The sequence below is a fragment of the Delphinus delphis genome, chromosome 1, assembly GCF_949987515.2.
Source record: "Delphinus delphis chromosome 1, mDelDel1.2, whole genome shotgun sequence".
Classification (NCBI taxonomy): domain Eukaryota; kingdom Metazoa; phylum Chordata; class Mammalia; order Artiodactyla; family Delphinidae; genus Delphinus; species Delphinus delphis.
In genome coordinates this window covers 109,168,019-109,192,619 of record NC_082683.1, presented here as the reverse complement: position 1 = coordinate 109,192,619, position 24,601 = coordinate 109,168,019, and the positions used below count along the sequence as shown (strand labels likewise).

The window sequence follows — 24,601 nt, the reverse complement described above, 5'->3', positions numbered from 1 at the left end:
AAACAAAATTTGAAACCCGATTCTATCTTCCAAGTATAAGTTCTTCTCACTGAAAAGGAGAGAGCGTTATCAAAGTTTCAATAGTTCAAATTTCAGGTAAAATGAAGAATGAAATACATTCATTGATTTTGGTAACTTGACATTTGCAACGTGGAAACAGTTATTTCTGTGGAGAGGTGATGATGTAAACTCTGTTGGAAAGCTTACAAGTGAGTTGGTTTTTAAAGAACTGGAAACAATAAAGGAAGTTCAGAGTAAATATCTAACCACACTTCTCCTGTGAAAAAGCCAAAAATTAATTTCCAACCAAATCCCTTAGGTTTTACCCATCACTAAGTGTCCTGGGATAGAGAGATTCTGGGGGTGAAGGCTGGGAAAACAGTCTGCGGGAGATAATTTTTGAGAATTAAGTAGGGATCATATCATGTAATATCTTGGAAGCCACAGGAAAGAGATTAGATTTCTTTTTTAATTTGTAGCTAAAAAAAACCACGTAACATAAAATTTTATCATTTTATCAATTTTTAAGTACACATTTTAGTAGTATTAAGTATATTCACATCGTTTTGCAACCAACCTCCAGAACTTTTTCATCTGCAAAACTGAAACTCTGTACCCATTAAAAAACAATTCCCTATTTCCCCCCTCCCTGCAGCCCCTGGTAACCACCGTTCTACCTTCTGTTTATCTTAATTTGACTACTAAAGATACCTCATATAAGTGGAATCATGAAGTAGTTGTCTTTTTGTGACTGGCTTATTTCGCTTAGCATAATGTTCTCAAGGCTCATCCATGTTGTAGCATGTCAGATTTTCCCCTTTTTAAGGCTGAATAATATTCCACTGTATGTATACCACATTTTGTTTATCCACTTGTCTGTTGGATGGACATTTAGGTTTCTTCCACTTTTTGGCTATTTTGAATAATGCTTCTATGAACCTGGTTGTGCAAATATATCTTTCAGACCCTGCTTTCAATTCTTTTGGATTGAAATGGGATTGCTGGATCATATGGTAATTTCATATTTAATTTTTTGAGGCACTATCATACTTTTTTTCCGTAGGAGCTGTAGCATTTTACATTCCCACCAACAGTGCACAAGTGTTCCAATTTCTCCAGGTCCTCACCAACACCTGTTATTTTTTGTTTTTCTGATAGTGGCTATCCGAATGAGTATGAGGTGGTATCTCATTATGGTTTTAATTTGCATTTCTCTAATAATTGTGGTATTGCACCTCTGATCTTTTACATCATCTTTGGGTAAATATCAATTCAAGTCCTTTGCCCATTTTTTTATTAGTTTTTGTTGTTGTTGTTGATATGTAATAGGACTTCTTCATATATTTTGGATACTAGCACCTTATGAGGTATGTAATTTGTAAATATTTTCTCCTATAACATAGGTTGCCTTTTCATTCTGTTCTACCTTTTGATGCACAAACTTTTTAAGTTTGATGTAGTCCCATTTATCTATTTTTGGTTTTGGTGCCTGTGCAGAAGGCTGGATTTTATTCTGATCTGATAGAAAGTCTTTGAAGAATTTTGAGCAGTGGAGTGATAATAATCTGATTTTTTATTTTAAAAACATTTTAACTGTCTGATAGAGGATCTATCTCCATTGGGATTAAAGGCAAGACTGGAAAAAGAATAACAGGAGTCAATACAAAATATTATAGTAGTTGGGATGAGGGCAGAGGTAATAGAGGGAGTAAGAAGTGGTTATAATTGGTGTATATATATATATATATATATATATATATTTTGCGTTACGTGGGCCTCTCACTGCTGTGGCCTCTCCTGTTGCGGAGCACAGGCTCCGGACGCGCAGGCTCAGTGGCCATGGCTCACGGGCCCAGCCACTCCATGGCATGTGGGATCCTCCCGGACCGGGGCACGAACCCGTGTCCCCTGCATCGGCAGGCGGACCCTCAACCACTGCGCCACCAGGGAAGCCCTGGTATATATTTTAAAAGCAGAATCAATAGAACTTGCTGATGGATTGGTTTTGGAGTATAAGAGAGAGTGTAGATTCAAGGGTGACTCCCAGATCTTTGGGCTTGGAAGAGCTTGGCTGAACAGTTCTCACTTCGGGTCTCTCATGCAGTTTTAAGTAATAGTCAGATGTCATCTGGAGTTTCAATCATCTGAAGGCTCAACTAGATCAAACGTACAAGATGGTTCATCCACATGACTGGCAGCTGATACTAGCTGTCAGCTGGGAGCTGAGCTTGGCCACTGACTGTGGGCACCTCTATGTGGCCTCTCCAGCCTGGCAATCCCAAAGAAGTCTGATGTCTTACAAAGACACCCAGCCTTCCCCAGAGAGGGCATGCCAAGAAAACCAAGTGGAAGCTGAGTGGTCTTTTCTGAACTAGCCTCAGAAATGACACAGAATCACTTCCTCTTTATTCTACTGGTTACAAGCAAGTCACAAAGTTTGACCCAAATTCAAACAGAAGGACCGTCACCTTTCAAAGAGAGAAATGCCAAACAATTTGAGGATGTGTTTCAAAACCACTACACTTACAATGTCAAGTTTTTCTAGGATAAAAATTTTAAAGGTGAATGTAAGTGAATCCCTCAATTAGAACATAAGTATGAGAGACAGAAGAGAGGCCAGCTTCCTGGAGGTAATGGAATATGTGTAAACTTGGAATACAACTGGATAATCTGTGTGGGCTCAAACATGAAATCTAAGGGACTCAAGGACAGAAGTCAAGCTTGAATACCATCAGCTTAAAGTTAAGATTCATCCAAGACAACACACCGACTGGGAGAAAACATTTGCAAGTCATATATCTGATAAGGGGTTAATATCTAAAATATATGAAGAACTCATACAACTCAACAGCAAAAAAAAAAAAAAAAAAAAAAAACAATTTGTAAAAAATAGGCAGATCTGAATAGGAATTTTTCCAAAGAAGACATACAGATGGCCAACAGATATATGAAAAGACCCTCAACACAACTAGTTATGAGGAAAATGCAAATCAAAATCACAGTGAGCTATCACCTCAGACCTGTTAGAATGGCTATTATCAAAAAGATAAGAGATAACAAGTGTTGGTGAGAATGTGGAGAAAAGAGAACCCTTGTGCACTACTGGTGGGAAAGTAAATCAGTGCAGCCACTATGTAAAATGGTATGGAGATTCCTCAAAAAATTAAAATTAGAACTACCATATAATCCATCAATTCAACTTCTGGGTATTTATCCAAAGAAAACAAAAACACTAACTCAAAAAGATATATGAACCCCCATGTTCATTGCAACATTACTTACAATAACCATGATCTGGAAACAACCTGAAGTGTCCATAAGTAGATAAATGGATAAAGAAAACGTGGCATATATATATACATACATACATACATACACACACATACATATGCACACACACGTATACATACAATGGAATATTATTCAGCCATAAAAAGGAATGAAATCTTGCCATTTGTGTCAACATGGATGGGCCTTGAGGGCATTATGCTAAGGTTAATGAGTCAGACAGAGGAAGAAAAATACCATATCATCTCACTTACATGTGGAACGTAAAAGAAACAAACAATAAAAAGAGAAAACAAGCTCATAGATACAGAGAACAGATTGGTGGTTGGTGGAGGTTGCAGGGTGGTCAAAATGGGTATAGGGTGACAAAACTTATAAACTTTCAGTTATAAAATAAGTAAGTCATGGGGATATAATGCACAGTATGTTAACTACAGTTAATAATACTGTGTTGCATATTTGAAAGTGCTAGGAGAGTATATCTTAAAAGTTCTCATCACAAGAAAAAAAATTGTGTAAATATATATGGTGATGGATGTTAAGTAGACTTATCATGGTAATCATTTTGCAGTGTATACAAATATTGAATCATTATGTTGTACACCTGAAACTGAAACAGAGCAGAACCTTATGGTCCTTGCCCCCCACCATGTCCTCAGCCTGCCTTTTGTCTGTGGAAAAACTTTAGCCAAAGAATAAGTTTAATCAGAGAAGTGAGAAAATACAGAAACAGAGGAAAACAGTCAAAGGAAACCAAATAATAATAGTTTAGTCATTAAGCATAGTCAAGGACCTTTAGTTCCTCCTTAAGGGCTATAGATAATATTCTGAGCCATATCCTGTGAGCTTTCTTATAGATACTGAAACCCTCACCAGGTGGAAGAAGTTAACTGCATGATGACCAAGCTGTAGCCATGACATAAGCTGCCACAATTCTGAGAACTGGCCCCAAAGAAACGGAAACAAACCCACCCTGGAGCTGAAGATTAACCGTGCCTAACACAATCAAGATGATGCTGGTCAGACCACTGATGACCAATTTCAAGATGACTGTCAGAGCTGACTGCACTGTTTCTGCATGTAGCCCCTCCCTCAACCTATAAAAGCTCTTGCCCAATGGTTGCAGGAGGCAGGGAGTCGGCCTTTGGACAGGGGTCTGCCCTCCCTGCCGGTTGGCGGCAACCAAAATAAAGCAAACTTTCCTTTCCACCAAACTTGCCTCCTTATTGGCTTTTGAGCAGCAAGCAGCCAGATCCCACTTTTGGTTACAAAACTAACATTATGTTATATGTCAATTATACCTAAATTAAAAAAAAAAATTCATCCACAGCTAGCAATGTTCTACTTTACTGGTAGTAACTTGCTATAAGTTGACCTTATTCAAAACACTTAATAACTATGTTATTTTTTCTACCATAAAAAAAAAGAGAATGGAAATTTATTGATTTCTCACTGCACATCACCTTCCTCACAATACAGCAAGGTAAAAAAATTATAATTTACCCTTTACAAATTATAAAACTGATGAGCAAAGACATCAACAATAACTTATCTAAAGGCATGAACTGAGTGACAAAGCCTCAAAGCCCAGTCCCTTCTACTACGACATACTGACTAGCACAGTTTCTGGCACACAATGGATCCAGATTAGACACCAGTTTCCTTTCTTGACTTCCTCTAAAAAGCAGCTTAGGGTTCCATTTTTAGAGCCTAAAAAGAGAAGGCATATCTTCATATTAACTCAGCAAGGTCTCTTTCCTTCCTTGGCAGTAGGCTTTAATAGAAGATAAGTTGAACCTAAAATTCTCAAAATGAAACTTTATCATAATCCAAGCAGAGACTCTTCTTGGTTCTATAAAAATATACTATTAAAATGTACAAAAACATTAATCATTGCCTATGGTGTCATTTCAGGTTCTAAACAAGTGGTGTTGTTCAGAAATCACACCACCAAGGTGACCACTTACTGCTAAGATGTTAACATTTAGGGAAGTAGAGGACATGAGAAGAAAATGAGTAAATTACAATCATGTCCTATGCTATTACCAAAGTGACTGAGCTTTTGGCAATAAGATTGTGGTTTTAATTTAACAAATGATTTATCTATATAGCTTCATATGAAAATGAACAAAATAGTCCCTAGCTCTTTGTGGGGCTGTACAGCCATCAGTTTTCATTGCTCTTCCCTTCCAAGGACTTGTTCCACTCTCCTCAGCACCTCTCCCAACCTGTCACGTGAGGAAAGGATTGGCAATACATATCAATGGATGTCTGGGATCTAGACAAACACATTTCCACACACCTTCAAATAGAAAGCTGAGAATAAGGATTAGACTGATCAGAATCCAGATAATACAGTTGTTGGTTGGCTTTTGATGAATATTACTTCATTCTTTCATCAGGAGGATTCAAGGAAGTTAAATATTAATCATTTAGTTGTCAGTCTCTATACTAGATGTTGGAGTTACAAAGATGAGACAGATCTGTTCCTTCAAGAGATCACTAACAATGGAGGAAAGACATAATAGCATAAGTAGATTTAAAAAGATATTATTAGGGCCTCCCTGGTGGCGCAGTGGTTGAGAGTTCACCTGTCGATGCAGGGGACACGGGTTTGTGCCCCAGTCCGGGAAGATCCCACGTGCCGTGGAGCGGCTGGGCCCGTGGGCCATGATCGCTGAGCCTGCATGTCCGGAGCCTGTGCTCCACAACGGGAGAGGCCACAAACAGTGAGAGGCCCGTGTACCGCAAAAAAAAAAAAAAAAAAAAGAAGAAAAAAAAGATATTATTAATGTGCAGCAGTGGTTGAAAACTATAAGGTGCTACCTAACTGTATTTAGTGGTAAGAAAGACCTGGTTCAGGGCTTCCCTGGTGGTGCAGCGGTTACGAATCTGCCTGTCAATGCAGGGGACATGGGTCTGGGAAGATCCCACATGCCGCAGAGCAACTAAGCCCATGCACCACAACTACTGAGCCTGGGCTCTAGAGCCCGCAAGCCACAACTACTGAAGCCAGTGTGCCACAACAACTGAAGCCCGCACGCCTAGAGCCCGTGTTCCACAACAAGCGAAGCCACCGCAATGAGAAGCCTGTACGCCACAACGAAGAGTAGCCCCCGCTCACCGCGAGTAGAGAAAGCCCGTGCACAGCAATGAAGACCCAATGCAGCCAAAAATAAAATAAATATTAAAAAAAAAAGAAAGACCTGGTTCAGATAAACGTTTTGAATTTAGGAGAAACGTGCACTAAATCTCTAAAAATGGCTGGAAATGTGCCAGGTTGACTTGGGAAGGAGAGTATTCCAGGGGGGTTAACCATCCTGTGCAAAATCCCAAAGATGAAAAAATAAACAAATAAAGGTGCTCTAAAGGAAGTGATAGTAGCTCAGCATAGCTAAGATATAAGATGAATGTTGGGACATGGCATAAGGTGATTCTGGAATCCTTGGAACCAGATTGAAAAGCTCCTAGTAAGCCATCCTAAAGGATTTGGTCTACATGGGAGCCAACAAAAGGTTTTAAACAGAGAACATGATTACGTTTGCATTTTAAAAGATCATTTGGTGTGAAGACATGGAAGGGATGACGTCAGTGGCAAGAAGACTAGCTAGGAGACCATTGCAATATCTTGGCAAAATTATGTTAGGAGTCAGTAAGAGCAAAGCAGAACTGAATGTCACAGACATGACTGAGATAAAGTGAATATGATTTGGGGATAGATTGAATGTGGTGATTGTGCAAAAGGAAAGTCTTAGATAATCTACCAGATTTCTGGCTTGCATTTCTAAGTAAATAGAGCACATCAGAGGTGAAAAACAATACCTTAATAGATGAATGTACTTTACTGGGAACTTTCTGACAGTTTTAAAGTTGAATCACATCCCAACCAGTGGTTATAAACTAGTAACCTAAAGGCCAAATCTAGCCTACAGATGTGTTTTATTCGGCCTGCACCATTTTAGCTCAAGTATTCTGAATCTGATATAGTTGGATGATTCCACATAAAAGCATGCATAGCTGCCTTCTTTCAAAATTGTAAGACAAGGCATGGGTTCATTAGCATCTTTTTCTGAAGACAACCAGCAATACTTAAGAAGTAAGACTGCCACCTATTGGCTGGACATATACCAGCCTGTTCATTCAGATCCATTATATCCACTGTCTTCCCTCCACTGAAAGCTGCCTCATTTATCTAGGTCATCTACCTGCCTGATCCCATTAGGGATATAGATATGTGACCCCATCTCCAAGCCTAAAGCACACTGAAGCTCTCCTCACCACTAGCAACCCCCATTTCACCCCACAGTCACAAGGGGAACTTGAAGTCAGTCAAGGGTGAACTGGTACAACAATTACACCGTGGGGGTCATTGGAAGGAGGGGTGGACCTTTTAATGATGGTGTAAAGAGGCTTAAAATTCTCTTCTTCTTACCAGATCTCTTATGTGTTCCTTTGTTCTGAGATACTTGGTTGTATTAGTACAAAGAGGGAATCAGAGTGGGATTAGGAGGAAAGGACCTAAAAGAAGCTACTAGTACTAGCCACTCTTCCAGGTCTTAAATTAAAGGACTACAAGAAATTCATGAAGTTCTCCTTGGTCACAAAGTTGATCTGGGTGATAGAGCAGATAGAGGTTTGGGCTGAACCTTGGGAAGTGTGCATTTCTCTTGCATGTACCCTTGGGTATCTATCTTCCTGGAACAGAGTTCATAAGCTGTCAGCTATGGGAAGTGAACGAATTTTCACATTAAATTCAGTGTGAAGAATTCTCAAGAGAAAGGCAAATACAGTAAGAAAATAAACTCTCTTTGCAGAGGGAAACTGCATACTCCCTGTGGCAGATTTTAAACGGCTACAAATTCGTTGACACTCCTGGCATCAAGCGGTGGAGTCTATGTCCACTCCCCTTGAATCTGGCTGTCCCGTGACTACTTGGGCCAACAAAGGGGAGTTAAACCTGTGCCATTTCCAGGGCTAGTCTTTAAGAAAACTGGCAGATTGGCCCTAAGAGACTGAACATACAAACAAATAATGGCCAGATCATATATAAAAACAGAATTCTGATCCACAACCTGCAGAAACCTGCCCAGGAAACCAACCCCTTATCTACAATAAACCACCCAGGAAGCCAGCCTACTATAAGTCAGATTTGTAGTTAGACTGTTATCTCTAATAATAATCCAGGAAGCTAAACAATTACTTTCGTAACAAGCAATCCAAATGGCCAGGACTCAGCTAATAACTGACAGCTTCCCTGAGTTTTATCCCTGACTCCCACTTAAGACCAAACAGATAAAGCCAAATATGCACCCCCATCCAATCAGACAGGATGTTCCATTTCTAATTAACCCACCTACAGCTTCCCCATGCCAATGGGGAATGTGACTTTAGACAGCAGATCACGTTTCATTTGGAGGAGATAGAGCACATAACACAGGACACCTAAAGTCAGTCAAGGACAAAAAGAGGAAAGGATAAATGCAATGTTTTGGTTTTTAACCATTTGGAAACATAGTCATTCCCCACCTTCACCCCATTCCCCTAACACTATTTTCTTCTTACCATGTTCCTGGCTCTTGTGTTATGTTTTTCCAGTAAGGTCTTCATTCATAGGGTCTGAAAATACAGAGGAAAGCAAAAAGCAAAAAAGCACTATTTGGAGGAACTCTACTCACAAGTCACAGCTTCCCTAAGGCTGTACTCCAAGTGACGTGAAAACCTACCATGATTTTCCAAAGTTTAGGAAGGGGATTGGGCAGCACCCAGATCACACTGCACCCACTGCATTATGCTTCATGAGGTCTCCAGGGAAGTATCCCCTAAAATGAAAAGTCCTGAAAAAGACATTTACATTCTTAGATCTTCTCTTGCTGGAAACACATATAAGTACATAAGTTCACCCAATTAAGACAGTCAATATTAGGCTGACAACTAAACTCTGATAATTTTATGATAAATTACTATCTATGAGTTTTCATATAACTAAACTTTGAGGCAATGTGCCAGATAACTGACAGAATTAACTTATTTAATACTCTCAAAGGCCCTTTAAAACAGGCATTTTACCCTCACCTTAAAGATAAGGAAACAGACTCAAAAAGGCTAGGTAACTTGCCTGACGTCATAGAGCCATAAATGGAAGAGCCGGGGGCAAACTCAGGTGGGTCAGACTCCAAAACTTTAGCAGCTGACACTGTTCCACGTTGGCTTGTGGCCTTGTCTACTCAAGAAGGGCAACAATATAGTGGCGGGTGTGTTTTTTAGGTCAACCCCATTATGTAAACTTACCTCACAAGATTTTTTTAAAATAGGAATTGTTACCAAGTCCAAGATCGTTCTGCTCACCACACAACAGGCCAACAAATTGGAGATGAGGTGCTGAGGCAAGGATTAATGACTTTATTCAGAAAGCCAGGCATCCGAGAAGATGGTGGACTAGCATCCTAGAGTACCATCTTATCGGGGTCTGGATGCTAGTTTCTTTTAGAGAACAGAGAGGGGGAGGAGGTGAGGAAGTAAAGTAAAAAGGTCATAAGTCTTGCAAAATATCTCCTGGTTTTGGCCATCCTCGGGGAGGGGATGTGTTAACTTCTTCTTTCCTGCAGCCATTCACAGGTGGGCAGGGTCAGGGTGTGTCCCTGTGGGCTGAACAAAGGCACTTTGGTTTAACATTCAGGCAGAGGGGTAGGGTTCCCCAAGGCAGGCAATTATGTATGCCTATATCTATAGACGGAACAAAAGCAATGGAAGGCAAAGGTCAAAGTAAAAGAAACAGATCCAACATGGAGTCAGTTTGTTCTTCCCTGTTACAGAATTGCATTTAAAAAAATTTAGTTGAAATATAACCATACTACACATGAATTACATATAATTCAGTGATAGTTATCTTGAGTGATAGGGGTACACTGTACATGAGCACTAGTAAAAAAGTGGGAGAAGAGTTGGTGTGCTCACCACCACTGGGGGTACCACTAAAAATGCCTGATCCAGCCTGAAGGGATTTTGCCCTAAGTTGGTCAGGAAATCCCAAAGTAGAGTTGGGAAACTACAGGAAACTGTGAACACAGTTCAATACTGAAATGCTGATGAAGGAATTAAAATGCTGATGGAGAGACTAAGCCAGGCTTCACCATGAGATCAGCACTGCTTGAGGAATCAGCTTTTTCAACATAAAAACACATCACTGGTGACACGAGGTCATGCTTGAAGGCCTTTTGGAACTGTATCTCAGTAATTATTCTGGTTTTATAGAGGTTCACAGCTCAGGGTAATTTTTATACTATTGTTATTTTCTGCTACCTTTTGAATATCCTCCCCCAACTTATATGTGGGCAGGAAATTACAAATAATATGCAATGTGGTATAGACAGAGTCTTGTGCAAAACTAGATCAATAATCTCGAAGATTAGGGATGTTATTTTATTCCCAAGCTCAGATTTTAATATTTAGCATTATTAAAATGATCTCTGTTCAATTTTCATTCCAGCCTATAATATCTTCAGTGGTAGTATTGAATCTTACATACAACATATTAGCCACCTATTCACACTGTTGTTCAAGTCACTGGTTAAAATGGTGACCTACACACAGTCAAGGGAACCAGCACACCAGCTAACCACCCTACAGACTGTTAGCAACCCATGAGTCAACAAGATTCAGAAACCCTTCCATCATATGGACAGACCCTGCCACCATTCCCCTGAAGGCCTCAGCCACCTCATAAATTTCCATCAAGGTGGCTGGAGTCATTAAGTGACAAAAACCTCTGAATAAGAGAAGAGGTAGACAAAGAGAAAAGCAATGTAAGAGAAGCTAATGCTGACAAGGAAGAAAAACATGGATTTTTTTTTTGTCCTTTTATTATGCTTCAGAGAGTATTTGATACAGGGCAGCATTTCCCTCACTGTGTTCCCTAATAATACATGTTCTTCAAAAGAAGAATTCCAAGGGGAAAAACATTTAGGAAACCCTGGTTAGACAAGGGTCTTAGGTACAGCACAGCTTCTCAGAGTCAGAGCCTTTAATAGTCTAATGCACATTGTACCTCCAAGAGAATTGTGTGTGCTTTCCCTAACATTCGAACACTATAACTTATTTCTCACAGAGCACCTATTAATACCCTATATCCCTGATGGTATGAAGATGAGCAAAAAGGAGACTTTATCATGAAGATGGGGACACAGCAATGAGGGTAATGGGATGACAGATCCATGAACAAACAATTAGAATACAATGTGACAAGAGCCATGGGAAAACCCTATGTAGATGCAAGTGATTTCAGTAGAACAAATGACCTCAGGGGAAGTCACATATAAGCGATGACATTTCAGGAAGATCTTACAGTATATATAGGAGAGCTTGTTGGGCAGAGAAGAAATACAGCAGAGGAAACAGCATGTGCAATGACATGAGATCAAGAGTGAGGGTGGTATGATCAAGGATAGTAGTTAACATTCAAAGGGACAATCCCATAAGAGACAGTTCGTAGAAGAGGAGGCTAAAAAAGTGGATTCCCGTCTGATTTCAAGGTGGCTTGTGGGCCCAAAGTTTAAATAATTTGAATTTATTCTATAGGCAAAAGAGACGCCACAAGCTTTAAGGCAGGGAAACGACATGATACGGTTTGTTTATAAGAAGATGAACCTGGCAGCAGTATAGAAGGGATAGTAGGAAGATATCCTGGTGGTAGAGAAAGACTGATTACAAAGCTGCTGGAAATGGTCAAGATGCAAGGTGACCAGGGTCAAAATCAGATCAGTAGTGCTAGGACAGAAGAGGGCTGGGTCCAGGAGACAAGTCTGCGGTAGGACTGACAGGATAGGATGTGGTGGTCATCTGTGGATGAGGGTGGGAAAAAGGGGGAGAAATGAAGAATGACTACAGAAGTTCTTAGCCTGAGACACTCAAGAACAATGATGTTACTGATATGACAGACAACAGGAGAAAAGATACTTCTCATTATATATTATAATGGAATCAGTTTGAACCTCTTAGGTTTCAGATGACAGGGATATCTAAATACGTAAAGAGATCATATAGGCAGTGAGATATAACAATCTAGAAAAAAAAGTGCAAGTTTGAGCATGTTCTGCAAAGAGATAGTAGTGTTTTTATAGGAGTGAACACACGGTGTATGGCACGTGTCTGATATACCAGGGTAATAACAATGATAAAAAGAGAAAAGTAGACCCTCCTCCCAACTTGGGATAACTAAATGTTTGCACCTCCAATGTCCTCTCTGTTCTCATTTACCACAGTACTTCAAAGACTACTAGTAGTGATTTAATTATCTCATAGGCAGGTTTCTTCAATACTCAGAGATGGAATTCACAGTAATCAATGAGGTCACATTAAATCCTAGGTGGGCACACTCTTTTTTTTACACTCTTCACCTCTCTTGGATTTCAGAGCCCTCTTACATATGCATATTCTATCACTCTTAGTTCAAGGATCACTGCTCTTCAGCAAATATATATATCAAGCATTGTTAAGTCACCACAGCAGACACAAGAACGTATAAGGGATGACAGATGTATACAAGGAACGTGTGATTTCCAAAGAGACTCTTCTGTAAAGTTTCTGGTAGAAAGGACTAATATTAATCTAAATCTGGAAGTTGCTAATATAAGCAGAAATGAGTACTTAAAGAAGTTGTGAAATAAACAGTAGAGAAAGAAAGGTGGGGATAAGGGTGGATCAGAATATGATTGTGAATGAATTAGACCATCTCATAAAGGATGGTGCCTTCTGAGAATGAAGCTTTCGTTGCTATAAAACGGCCACTCTCCTGACCTTCGTTCGGCACCCTGCCAGCTCCTTCAGTCCACACCCTAACTTGTACTTTTGGCAAACTACGTAAGAAAAAAATCTATCCAACTATTCCTACTTAGTATTACCCAAGATGGAAATCTAGGAATGTGCTCTAAGGCATAATACCACTGGGAGCTTAGCTTTTTTTCTTTATTTTATGTTCCCTATTATCATAAGATTCCATATAGAGAGGAAACTAAGGACAGAAATGTACCTTTTCTGAGATTACTCAGTACTCTCTTTGCAGTGCTGCATTGTACAGCCCTAAGACATGGGAGGCCATAAGAGGGTCAGCATTATTGACAGTCTCTACTATTTTCAGAGAGCTTTATCTAAATGTCATACAGCTCTTACTGCCTCCTGCACTGTTGAATCTAAAGATGCAGGGAATTCTTGTGTCCTCCTACAACCTTTGGGATATATGATAATTTAGACAAGTCTTCAGTGAGATAGAAGCTGATCTTAGGAGACCAATCCCATGACTCTCTATTATCTAGATTAATGATAGCTAAATTCTAATTCAATGATTCATCTAATCCTAATTCAATGATTCCATTTTTTCAGGTAATATTTATTCAGTTCTACCATTGAACAGGTGCTTTCATATATGTTGGAGATACAAAGATGAATAAGCTATAGAGATACAAAAGTCCGTAAACTAGCCTCACAAAGATCACTTACCACATGAGACAATCCCATAAAATGCTAACTATAATTTAGTATATTACATGATATGTGTAGAACGAAAAGGACACAGTATGAACAGTGTGCTAAGGATAAATGAAGGAAGGAGACCCTACACAGATTAATTTGTTCAATTAATTTGTATTTTTTGTACCATCATGCGACAGATAATAAGTGCCTACTCTAAGCCAGAATCTATTCTAGGTTTTGGCTTTACTGCAGATGGCAAAACAGATAAAATCACTCTCTCAAAGAGCTTATTCTTCTGCGGGAGATAGGTACTACACAAATTTCAAATGGTAATAAATGCTGTAAAGAAATAAATGTGTCAGAGTATCTAGCAGGAAGGAGAGTTACTCTGAGGAGGCATCATCTGAGCACAGATCAGAATTACAAACAGAAGTCAGCTATGTGGAGAACAAAAAACCAATAACCAAGTCAGAGAACAAGGTTTTCTGGAAGGTACAGGCTGAAAAAGACACGATATTCTTCTGAGCTGAGAACTCACTGTGTCTTCAGCATGGTGAAAAAAGGGAGAATAGAGGTACGAAATGAGATCACAGAGGCAGATGGGGGTCCAATCACAAAGTGAGTAGTGGTAAGAAGTTGTCAACTAAGTATGATGAAAAGCTCTTGGAGTGCTTTAAACAAGAAAGTAACATTTTGATTTACATTTTTTAAACTTCAGTCTATTACTGTATTGATAGTAGATCGTGGAATAAAGCAAAAAGAAAGAGGGAGACTAATTGCACAGTATAGTTGAAAGGATGGTGGCTGGGACTAGGTTGGTGACAGTAAAGATGGAAAAAAGGAGATGAATGGAGGATATTTTGAAGGGAAAGTCAATGGGACTTGTTGATGTACATTAAAGATGAGGAAAACAGGAATGAAGGATGACTTCTAACAATTTAGTCTGACCAAGCTGACAGATGATGGTGCCTTTTCTGGTTCCATTTATTTTGGTCATGTTAAGTTTCAATGCCTACAAACACCTGGAAATTCAAAAAGGCAGCTGGATAACATCCATGTGCCAAACTGAGTGTTCATTTTTACTGCTTGATACCTTAGCAGCATTTAGCACAGTTGACCTGTCCCTCCTGATTCCTCCTGGCTCCCATGACACCATGTTCTCATGGACTCCTCCTACCTCACTGTCACTATTTTTGGGTCTGCTTGGCTGGCTCTGCTTGACCTCTAAAGGTTGAAGGTCTCCACAGTTCTATCCCTTCTATACAGCTACACATCTACTAGGTTGTCTCAACCTAGTCGTTTGACCTGCCATCAGTATGTCAGTGAGACAGCTTATAGTCAGTCCAGTGATAGTAAGGGACAATCAGAAGATGCAGAAGAATAGTCAGTGTTCCCCCATGATCAGTTTTAGTATGGCAATAGGCAATATGGATCCAGCATAAGAGGAGAACAAAACTCTCATCATGGTCAGAGAGGAAGCAACTCTAGACAGTCAGGATCTCAGCAGGGCCAAATACCCAGTCTTGGAGAGTTTGGTTCTATGCAAGAAAATATGGGTCAAGTATAAGAGGACATGCATCCAATCATGGACAGTCAGGAAAGAGTTCCAGACATTCAGCATCATCTCATAGCAAATCATTATATATAGAGTCTGGAATCAGTATAAAGAGACAATGGTGCCTAGTATAGTCAATCCAGTGATAGTGAAAGACAATCAGAAAACTTAGCATCAACCCATGAACAGTCTGGGTGTGGCCATAAACAATCAAAATCTGACAAAACAGGAAAACAAGGCTCTAGCCTCGTGCTAGACTCTCAGGACCAACATCTACCCATGGACAGTCTGGATCTACACATGTAGAATCTGGGCCCAACACAAGAAGACGTGGATCCAGCCACAGTCATTTAGGAGAAAGCTCCAAATACTTCTCACAGACAATCATCACCTCTGCAGTCTAGATTCAGTACAAACAGTAGAGATATAACTTTACTCAGTCCAGTGGTAATGAAGGACAGTTAGGTGACTGGATAGACAGTCACTCTCTTCCCACAGTCCACCTGAATATAGGCATGGGCAGTCTGGATCTAGCACAAGAAAAAGAAATGGCTCCAGCCATGGACACTTAAAAGATAGGCCAGGGACTCATCAAAGATGGGTATCCACTCAATCTGGGTCTTCCAATGAAGAATCTGTGTTCAACACATGAGAAAGAAATGGATCCACCTACGGACAATCAAAAGGCAGCACTGGAACTTCAGGGTCAACTCACAGACAAGCACCATTAATATTCTGCAGACATTAACAGTGATGCAGACATCAAGAGACACAGTTATACCCAGGCCAGTAATGATGAAATACAATCTGGAGATACAGAGAAAGAATCACAATAAACCCACTGGCAGTCTGAGTATAGACAAAGATAGTTGGGCTCTAACACAAGAGAAAAACAAGGATTGAGTCTTAGAAACAGAAAAGATAGCTCTATAAACCCTATGAACTCTAGGGCTTGTCAGAGCCAGATATCCACTAACGTTCACTCTGAATCTACAAATGAAATCTCAGGATCCAACTCTAGAAAGAGACAAACATCCAACCACAAACAGACATGAGAGCTTTGGAAAATCAGTGTCCCATCATGGCCACATAAAAATTCATAAACAGTTGGGTCTAGTCATGAAGAGGCTCAGATAGAGAGTGAGGATTAATCCATGAAAAGTTTAGGTCCAGCATAAAAAAGAGACAAGTATCTAGCCATAAAAAGGAGATGGCAGTGGACATTCAGGGTCTACATCCACACAGCCTCTACCACTGTAAGCAGGAAACAGACATCAGTTATAATCAATCTAGTGATAGTAAAAGGCAATCAGGAGATTGAATAGACAGCTTCCACTCATGGTCAGTCTGAGTGTAGTCATAAGCAATCTTGGTCTAGCACAAGAGGAAGACAAGGCTCTACCAAGGAGAATCAGAAGACAACTCTAGACATTCAGAATGTCAACATGGCCAGACAGCAACTCATGGACATTCTGGGTCTACCCAAAGAGAATCTGAGTCCACTATAACAGGAAGACATGTACAGTATTTGGCTATGGAAAATCAGGAGATAGCTCTGAATACTCCAGTTCTGCTTACAGACAATCTGAAAATACAAGGTCTAAATCAAGTATAAGCAGACATTGAGGATCCAGCTATAGTTGATAACACAATCAGGAGACTCACATAGAAAGTCAACATTAGTCCATGCATGGTCTGAGTATGATTATGGACAGTTCAGAAACAGGAAGTCAGAAGACAGGTTTATATACTCAGAGTCTCACAAGGACAGACACACACTGGAAGACAGTCTGGACCTACTCATGAACAGCCCAGATCTAGCACCAAAAGCATATAAGGTAGTTATGGACAATCAAGAGATAGCTGTGGACACTCAGGATCTACCCACACACAATCATTTACAAAGTCTGGTTATAGTATCAGCAGAGAAGGGGGATCCAGTTATAGTCAGTCCAGTATATTGAAGGACAATCAGAAGACAAGGAGCAACAGTCTTCACCTTCCCATGATGAGTCTGAGTATGGATCTAGTAGCACATGAGGAATAAATTACTCTAGCCACGGGAAATCTGGAGATAGGCCAGGGTTCTATCAAAAATGGACATTTACTCAGAGGCAAGCTAGGTCTACCCATGCAGAATTAGAGTCTAACACAAGAGAAAGATATGAGGCTTTTATGGACAATCTGGGTCATCCCACAGGCAATCATCATCTACACAGACTGGATCTGGAATAAGCAGACATCAAGGATCCAGTTACAGTCAGGCCACTGATAGTGAAGGGCAATCAGAAGATTCAGAGAGACAGTCAGAATAAACCCATGGGTGGTCTAAAGCCCAGTTCAAAAAACCAGTATGAATCAATCCACTCATGGCCAGTCACTACACAAATCTAGATATTCAGGGTCTCATCAAGGCCAGAGAGCCTTCCCATGGACACTCAGAATCCAGCAGAGGAATAAATCAAGGATCCTGCCACAAGCAGTCAAGACATAGCTCTGACACTCAGGGTCTCTTGAAGGGCTGATGACAATTTATGGACAGTCTGATTCCTCTCAAGGATCATCAAGATCAAGCATGAGAGAAAGATAAAGATCCTCCGTGAACATACAGGACACAGTTCTAGAGACTCAGCCTGGGTATGCAGCAAGCAGACATCGAGGATCCAGTTCTGGTCAGGCCAGTGATATTGAAGGAAAATCAGAAGATTCAGAGAGGGCATCAGCATCAACTCACGGACAGTCTGGATGTAGACATGTGAAATAGCATTCAGGAGGACAAAGAGAGAGGTCCATACAGTCAGAATCTCAAAAGAGCCAGAAAGCCACCCAGGGACAGTCAAGATTCAGCCCAGCAAGCAGATAAGCCTCTAACTAGGAGCACACAGGAGACTGCACTAGATATTCACAATCTCCTCATGCCCAGATATCCACCAACGGACAGTCTGGGTCCATCCATGAGAGAGATCTGAGGATACAACAGAAGGACATGTATCCAGCTATCAACAATCAGAAAATAGCTTGACACTCAGGGTCAGCCTACAAACTTCATCCATACAATCTGACCCTAGTAAAACTAGAAAATGAGCATACAATTGTCAGTTTAGTGGTGGTGAAGGAGACTCAAATAGAGAGTCAACATAAACCCATGGACAATCAGAGCCCCCAAAAATAAGCCCCCCAAAAGACCCATTCATGAACATTTCTGAAGACCAAGTTAGAAATTCAGAGTCTAGTCAACTACCCACGAGCAGTCAGAATCCAATACCAAAAGAATAATGTATACAACAAATTCTTTCCAGGAAAAAGTTATGGTCATAATCAGGCAAGAGCACACTCAGAAGCCAGACACATCAAACCCAAGATCAGTTTGGGTCTAATCATATTCAGACAGTCATTAGTAGAGACAAAGGCAAGGATTTGGGTTATAATTGCAAACATGGCAGCTATGGAAGTGCTGAATATGACTATGGATGGTCTGAAAACAATAGAACAGAACATTTAGCTTTGACTCCAGTCCACTGAAATCTGGGAATAAAAGTACAAACAAGCCTAGGCTTGATCAGTCAGGATCTGCTTCTGATCATTCAGAGTCCAGATCAACAGGTAAGATAGAAAGGCAAGGATTTAATTTTGGATACTCAAGAATAAGTTATAAACTTAATTTGATACCTATGATCAGTCTGAATCTATCAGAGGTGTAAGACCATCAACTGCTTAGAGCATGTCCCCTGAATGACCTTAGACAATTAGAATCTAGTCATTTTCTAACTAATTCCCCTACTGTCCATAATTCACTTCAACTAGAAAACAGGCAGCTAACAATAGACATTCTAGTAACTCTGAAGTTCAGTCAGGATAATCAAACAGAAAATCATCATCTACTAGTGGACAGATGACTTCTGGCCATGAAAGACCAGGATTCAACTCAACAATACTGGAAGACAGGAGTGCAATAATACCCACCCAAGCAAGTTACATCTACAGTCATTTTGAGTCCAGTACAAATGGAAAGCAGGATAATAATGTCCAATCTAGTGATACATCCAGGCAATCATGGTATGAACAAGGACAATCAAGTTCCCCAAAGTGAAAATCACATCTCCAGTTCTTACAAATCTGGTGACCCAAAAATAGGAGAATGCAACTATTGCTATACATTCAGTATCAAAACCAAAGGGTTAAATGGAAGGTATAAAAAGGAACCTAGCCATACTCAGCTATGGGACAGTGGAAGGTACAGCCAGGATGAGGATATTTATCAAGATGGCAGTTCTGAGACAACAAGTAACAATGGAAGCAAGCGAAAACCAAGTTTTTACTACTTTTTGTAGCAACACTCCACTCTATAAATACATCCACGAGCAAAGGGACAATTACCATAAGTGAAACACCAAGAGAAAAATACATAAAGCACAGGAATTTGTAGTGAAAAACTACTTTTTAAAGACAGTTATCTGTCTCTATTATTTTCTTTAAAAATGTAATTCTACTTTAATCATTATACTTCCTGTTAATCTTCCTTTAAAGAATAGTATATACTCCTCCCCCTCAGCTATATGTTAGTGATATAAGTTTAAATGTAATAATATAATACAAAAAATTTTGCTGCGTAGGGTTCAATAAGAGTTAAATATGAGCACTTAAGTTTTGAAGTTTCTGCCAAGTTTGATATTGCATGTGACTCAAAAGTGACATATTAGGTCTTACAGCATCATCAGATTACTGTGACGGCCATACCTTGAGTTTATAGACAGAGCTTTCAAGTCTTTGGTTTCAGACTATCTACTGCATAAAAATTGCCAATATAAAAGTATAAACACTATGTCTTGCCTCTTCCCTTCTCCATTATCTTACTATATAAATGGTAAAAACTGACCCAAACAGGCAGAGAACTAAGGATGCTTTGCAGAACAGAAGCATTTAAGCACAACCATGGAAGACGAGCCCTCAAACAAGCCTGAAAGAGGGCATGAAACTCAGGTTGTAAAGGGCTGATGAGTAAATGGAAGATAAGGGAGTCAGAGACAGGGAATGCTCACTGCTCTTTTAAAAAGTGAGTTATGAAGAGGTGGAAAGAATTAGATGATGGTGATAACTTAGATGACAAGTCATCATCCTTCCCCCATCTCAAGCCCTCCCTTTAAGATGTATTGCTTTTCTCAGTGTGTATGATAACAACATAATCATCCAAGCCAGAAGCCTTGGTTACCTCCATTCCCTCATCTCTCAACTGACTGATCTTCCTTATTCTACCTCATCTCCCTATGGTCTAGTATCAACATAGAAGTGAGTCAGATCATGTCTCTCCTCTGCTCAAAACCCTGCATAAGCCAACAATACTCTAGTATGTTAGATGTATGTATCACATAGAAAAGGCAGGGAGGCCTTGTGAGACGGTAATATTTCAGCAAAGACTTGAAGGAGATAAAGGATTAAACCAAATGGATATCTGAGGGAAGACGTTCTTGAAATAAAATTCCTAAGGAAAGAGTGTGCCTGAAGGTTTTGGAGAACAGCAAGGAAGCAGCATGGCTTCAGCAGAGTCTATGAGGAGAGGGAAAGTAGGAGGAGAAAAGGTCAGAGAGGAAACTGAGGCCCAATTAGCTTCACACTCATTACATTCGCTACATTCCCTCTCCCCTCCCTGTCCCTCTCCCTCTCCCCCTGCCCCTCCCCCTACCCGTTCCCTTACCCCCACCCCAAAAAACACACACACTAAAAGGCAAAGGTTCTGGATCTGACTCCCATCAACCAGGGTCTATAGGTCTCGCTTTTTCCCCTCCCATACTTAAAGCTCGGACATCCCCTCTGATGTCTCCCATGCTAGCAGGTCTTTTATGCCACCTCTGTAACATCTGGAGGATCCCTAAGGAGCACTCCCAAACACTTTCTCCATCTGCCCACTTTGAGAGACCAGGTCTACATGCAGAAAGCCTCAAGTAGGTAGGAACAAAGGGATACAGGCTATAAATGGCCATGCCAATAAGAGAATCAAACAGCAAGTTAAGGAGATGGAAACACACTAGTGAAAGATATTGACAGAAAAAACAAGAGGATACAAGTAAGAATGAGCTCTGGATTCCCAGCATCTGGGTGTTTTTGAGAACTTGAAGGAGAAAAGGGAGAATACTAAGATGAGAGAGAGAGAAACAACTGAATAGGAAGGCAAATCCTCAAGCAGAGTTATTCCAGGGCCTAGGTCTGGAGCTGAAAGATACATCAACGTGCCTGGCCCACCTCCCAGATAACACATGTTAAGGTATAAAATTACATCAGATCCATTTTTGATTCTTTTGAGATAAGAGAAAAAATGACCCCTGTACCTGGGGAGAAAGATATGGGCGGGGGGGAACACCTCTTGGCCAGTTTTATATTATAGCTGACTTCTTTTTGATTCCATTTACCCCCAAATCATGACCATCAACACTCTGTTTGTTATGTCCCTGCTTTTTACCGTCTCCTCATTCATAGACACTAAGGTACAAACAACTCTCAGAAACTGCACAGGGAGTTGAGGGTAAAAGACAGAAAGGACAAGAGGGAGACTTTCCCTAGCATTTCCCTAAGACCCAGCAGATGGTGCTATAGGAACAGTGCCTTCCAGACAAGAGTGAAAATGTGACTGAACAGAGGTGGGAAGAAAGCTTCACTGTTTATCCTCACCAATCTTATTTGTTTGTTGGTTGGTTTTCTTTAAGTCAAAATTAGATTCCTTAAGAATTGTCCCCCAAACCCTTCCAAGACACGAATAGTCCCCCATTCCCTGGCTATGCTTAGGAAGAAACAGATTTGAGTTTGAATCTTTTTCTCCACTTAATAACTGACTTGAAACAAGTTTTGTATTTTCTCTGAGCCTTGGTTTTTCATCTGCAAAATAGAGGTAATAATTCCTACATCATATGGTTGTTGTGAGGATTAACAGAATGATGTACAGAAGGGCACAGAGCACTGTGCTTGGCATAAAGGGGAATGTAATTTCCTTTCTTCTGCCAACACATAAGGCACTGAAAATCCTAGAACATGTCACATACCTTAAGAAATCTCTTCTCCTGAACGCTGTCACCTTCAAGGGCATAAACCACTAGCTAAACTAATGGCGGAAGGCGGGGGGTGCAGACTTCATGCCCACTCTGTTAATGTGGGGCATGTACTCTGGTAAAATCATGAATCTCAGTTTGAGAAAAGACTTCTCTGATAATCTAGTCTGACTCTTACATTAGTAATTCTCAAAGGGGAGACAAGAGGCCAAAAGGCACATTCAACATGCCTGTTGTTTTCATGACACAAACCGAGAAACAAAGCTCATCAAACTCTGATTGTTGATTTTGCAGGATAATCAGAAAATAAAGCACTGAAAGGATTAAAACTGCTTACACGATACATGAAAGTTCCTTTAATGCCCCGACAATAAATACAATTACTTTGGAAAGACTGCATTGCATTTTCAGCCAACAGAGATATTAAAAGTTTCTTCGTTACATCAAGTCAAAATTTACCTCCCTTTCATGGTCGCTTGTTCCCTTTCCTACCACCTCACATACACCAGCGTTCACAGACATGCATGCTTTTCTCTGTCGCAAGAATTAGTGCTTCCGATGTCCACACTTCCCAGCCCTTCTCTTCCCTCTAGATTCTCCTCTCCTGTGAATCTTCCTGACGAGCAAATATAGAAGAGGGCCAGCAGGGTGGCAAACTACAGCCCAGAGGCCATATCTAGGGCATCACCAATCTGCTAAAAATGGCCCCTAAGCTAAGAATGCTTTCTACATTTTTAAGGGTTGAAAAAAACTTGTTACATGTGAAATTATGAAATTTAAGGGTCAGGTCGATCAACAGGTTTTATCGAAACACAGTCGTGCTCATTTGTTTACACATCATTTATGGATGCTTTCATGCTGCAAGAGCAGGGTTGAGTAGTTGCAACAAAGCCCATCTGGCCTACAAGCCTATAATATTTACTACCTGATCCTTTACAGAAATGTTTGCCAACCCCTCCTGTAGGAGAGCACTGGCCCCAAAAACATGTTTTACCCACAACCCTTTCTTCCCTCTGTGGTGACAGCCAGCTCCTGCAGGAAATTAGCCCTCACTCAGCAAATTCCACCCCCACTGCAATCCCACAGTCTCAGTCACACCTCTGATGAAGCATGACAACCAGGCCTAAATCACGCATCCAGAGGAAACGTGGCCACAGAATGGATACTGACTCTGCAGCCCTCTGAGTAACACTGAGAAGAAAACATGTAGCCTAATAATGGTAAAATTTGGAATCACATAATTTATCATTTCCCAATAGTTGCTACAACCCCTTCCCAAACCCTGATGATCATATTGCACAAGTTGTAAGTCTATGTCACTTCACCCAGCTTCAGTGAGATTTGTGCTACATATTCACAACAGATGGAGTGTACAGCAAGGTCCTCAGGGACGATTCCTAATGTAAGATTCAGTTTATATCCAGGTGAAATCATGTCCTCTGAGCTGAACATGGGAAGAGAAAGGGCAGATCCTAATCCTGTGAAGAAACAGAGGTGGTCAGTGCAGAGCACTGTAGTCATGACCCTTACTCCTCTTTCATTTCGATTCAATTTGGCAAACGTTTATTGGGGACCTTTATGTGCCATGCAATGTGCTGTGTCTCCAAGTGACATAGGGATTATATAAGGCCTGTTCTCTATTCTAAGGAGCTAATAATCTAGAAGTGACATAGGCACATAGCCAAATACATTTGGGTGTGTGTGTGTGTGTGTGTGTGTGTGTGTGTGTGTGTGTGAGAAGGATATACACCAAACAATTAACAGTAACTATTTCTGGGCAGTAGGATTACATGTATTTTCATTAACTTTCCTCTATCTACATTTTCTAATTTTTTGTATTAAATATTAATTACATAGACAATTTTAAAAGACTATAATAGTGTGTGATTGATATTAAAATAAAATTATGAATAAGGGACATAATTATAACTCTCTCTCAAGTAATTCAGGAAAGATTTCCTACAGAATATGAAAGGTGAGTTTGAAAAATGAATAGTACGCGTTTGTCAGGAAGATAATGACGAAAGATATTCCAGAAAAATACGTAAAATAGTATGGTATCTTCAGGAAGGTTTATGAAGTTAATTACCAGTGGAGCACAAAGAAGGATAGGGAGTGAGGAGATGTGGCTGTAGAGAGGCCACATCTTGGATACCTTGGATACCATGCTAAAGAGCATGGATTTCTTCCCAATGTTAGATAGTGGTTGAGTGAAAGCAACATTGATGAATGGTCACTAAGGTCTCATAAATAGACT

General features: G+C 40.2%; 1 protein-coding gene across 1 annotated transcript in view; it reads left to right on the top strand.

Annotated features, from left to right (window-relative positions):
• Positions 1 to 17,347, top strand: part of LOC132425088 (filaggrin-2-like) — a 73,221-nt gene extending 55,874 nt beyond the window's left edge. The window contains 4 exon segments of the mRNA XM_069540625.1: positions 16,686 to 16,714; positions 16,717 to 16,826; positions 17,214 to 17,262; positions 17,265 to 17,347. Of these exon segments, the coding sequence (XP_069396726.1) occupies positions 16,686 to 16,714; positions 16,717 to 16,826; positions 17,214 to 17,262; positions 17,265 to 17,347 (271 nt within the window).
• The last annotated feature ends 7,254 nt before the right edge of the window (positions 17,348 to 24,601 follow it).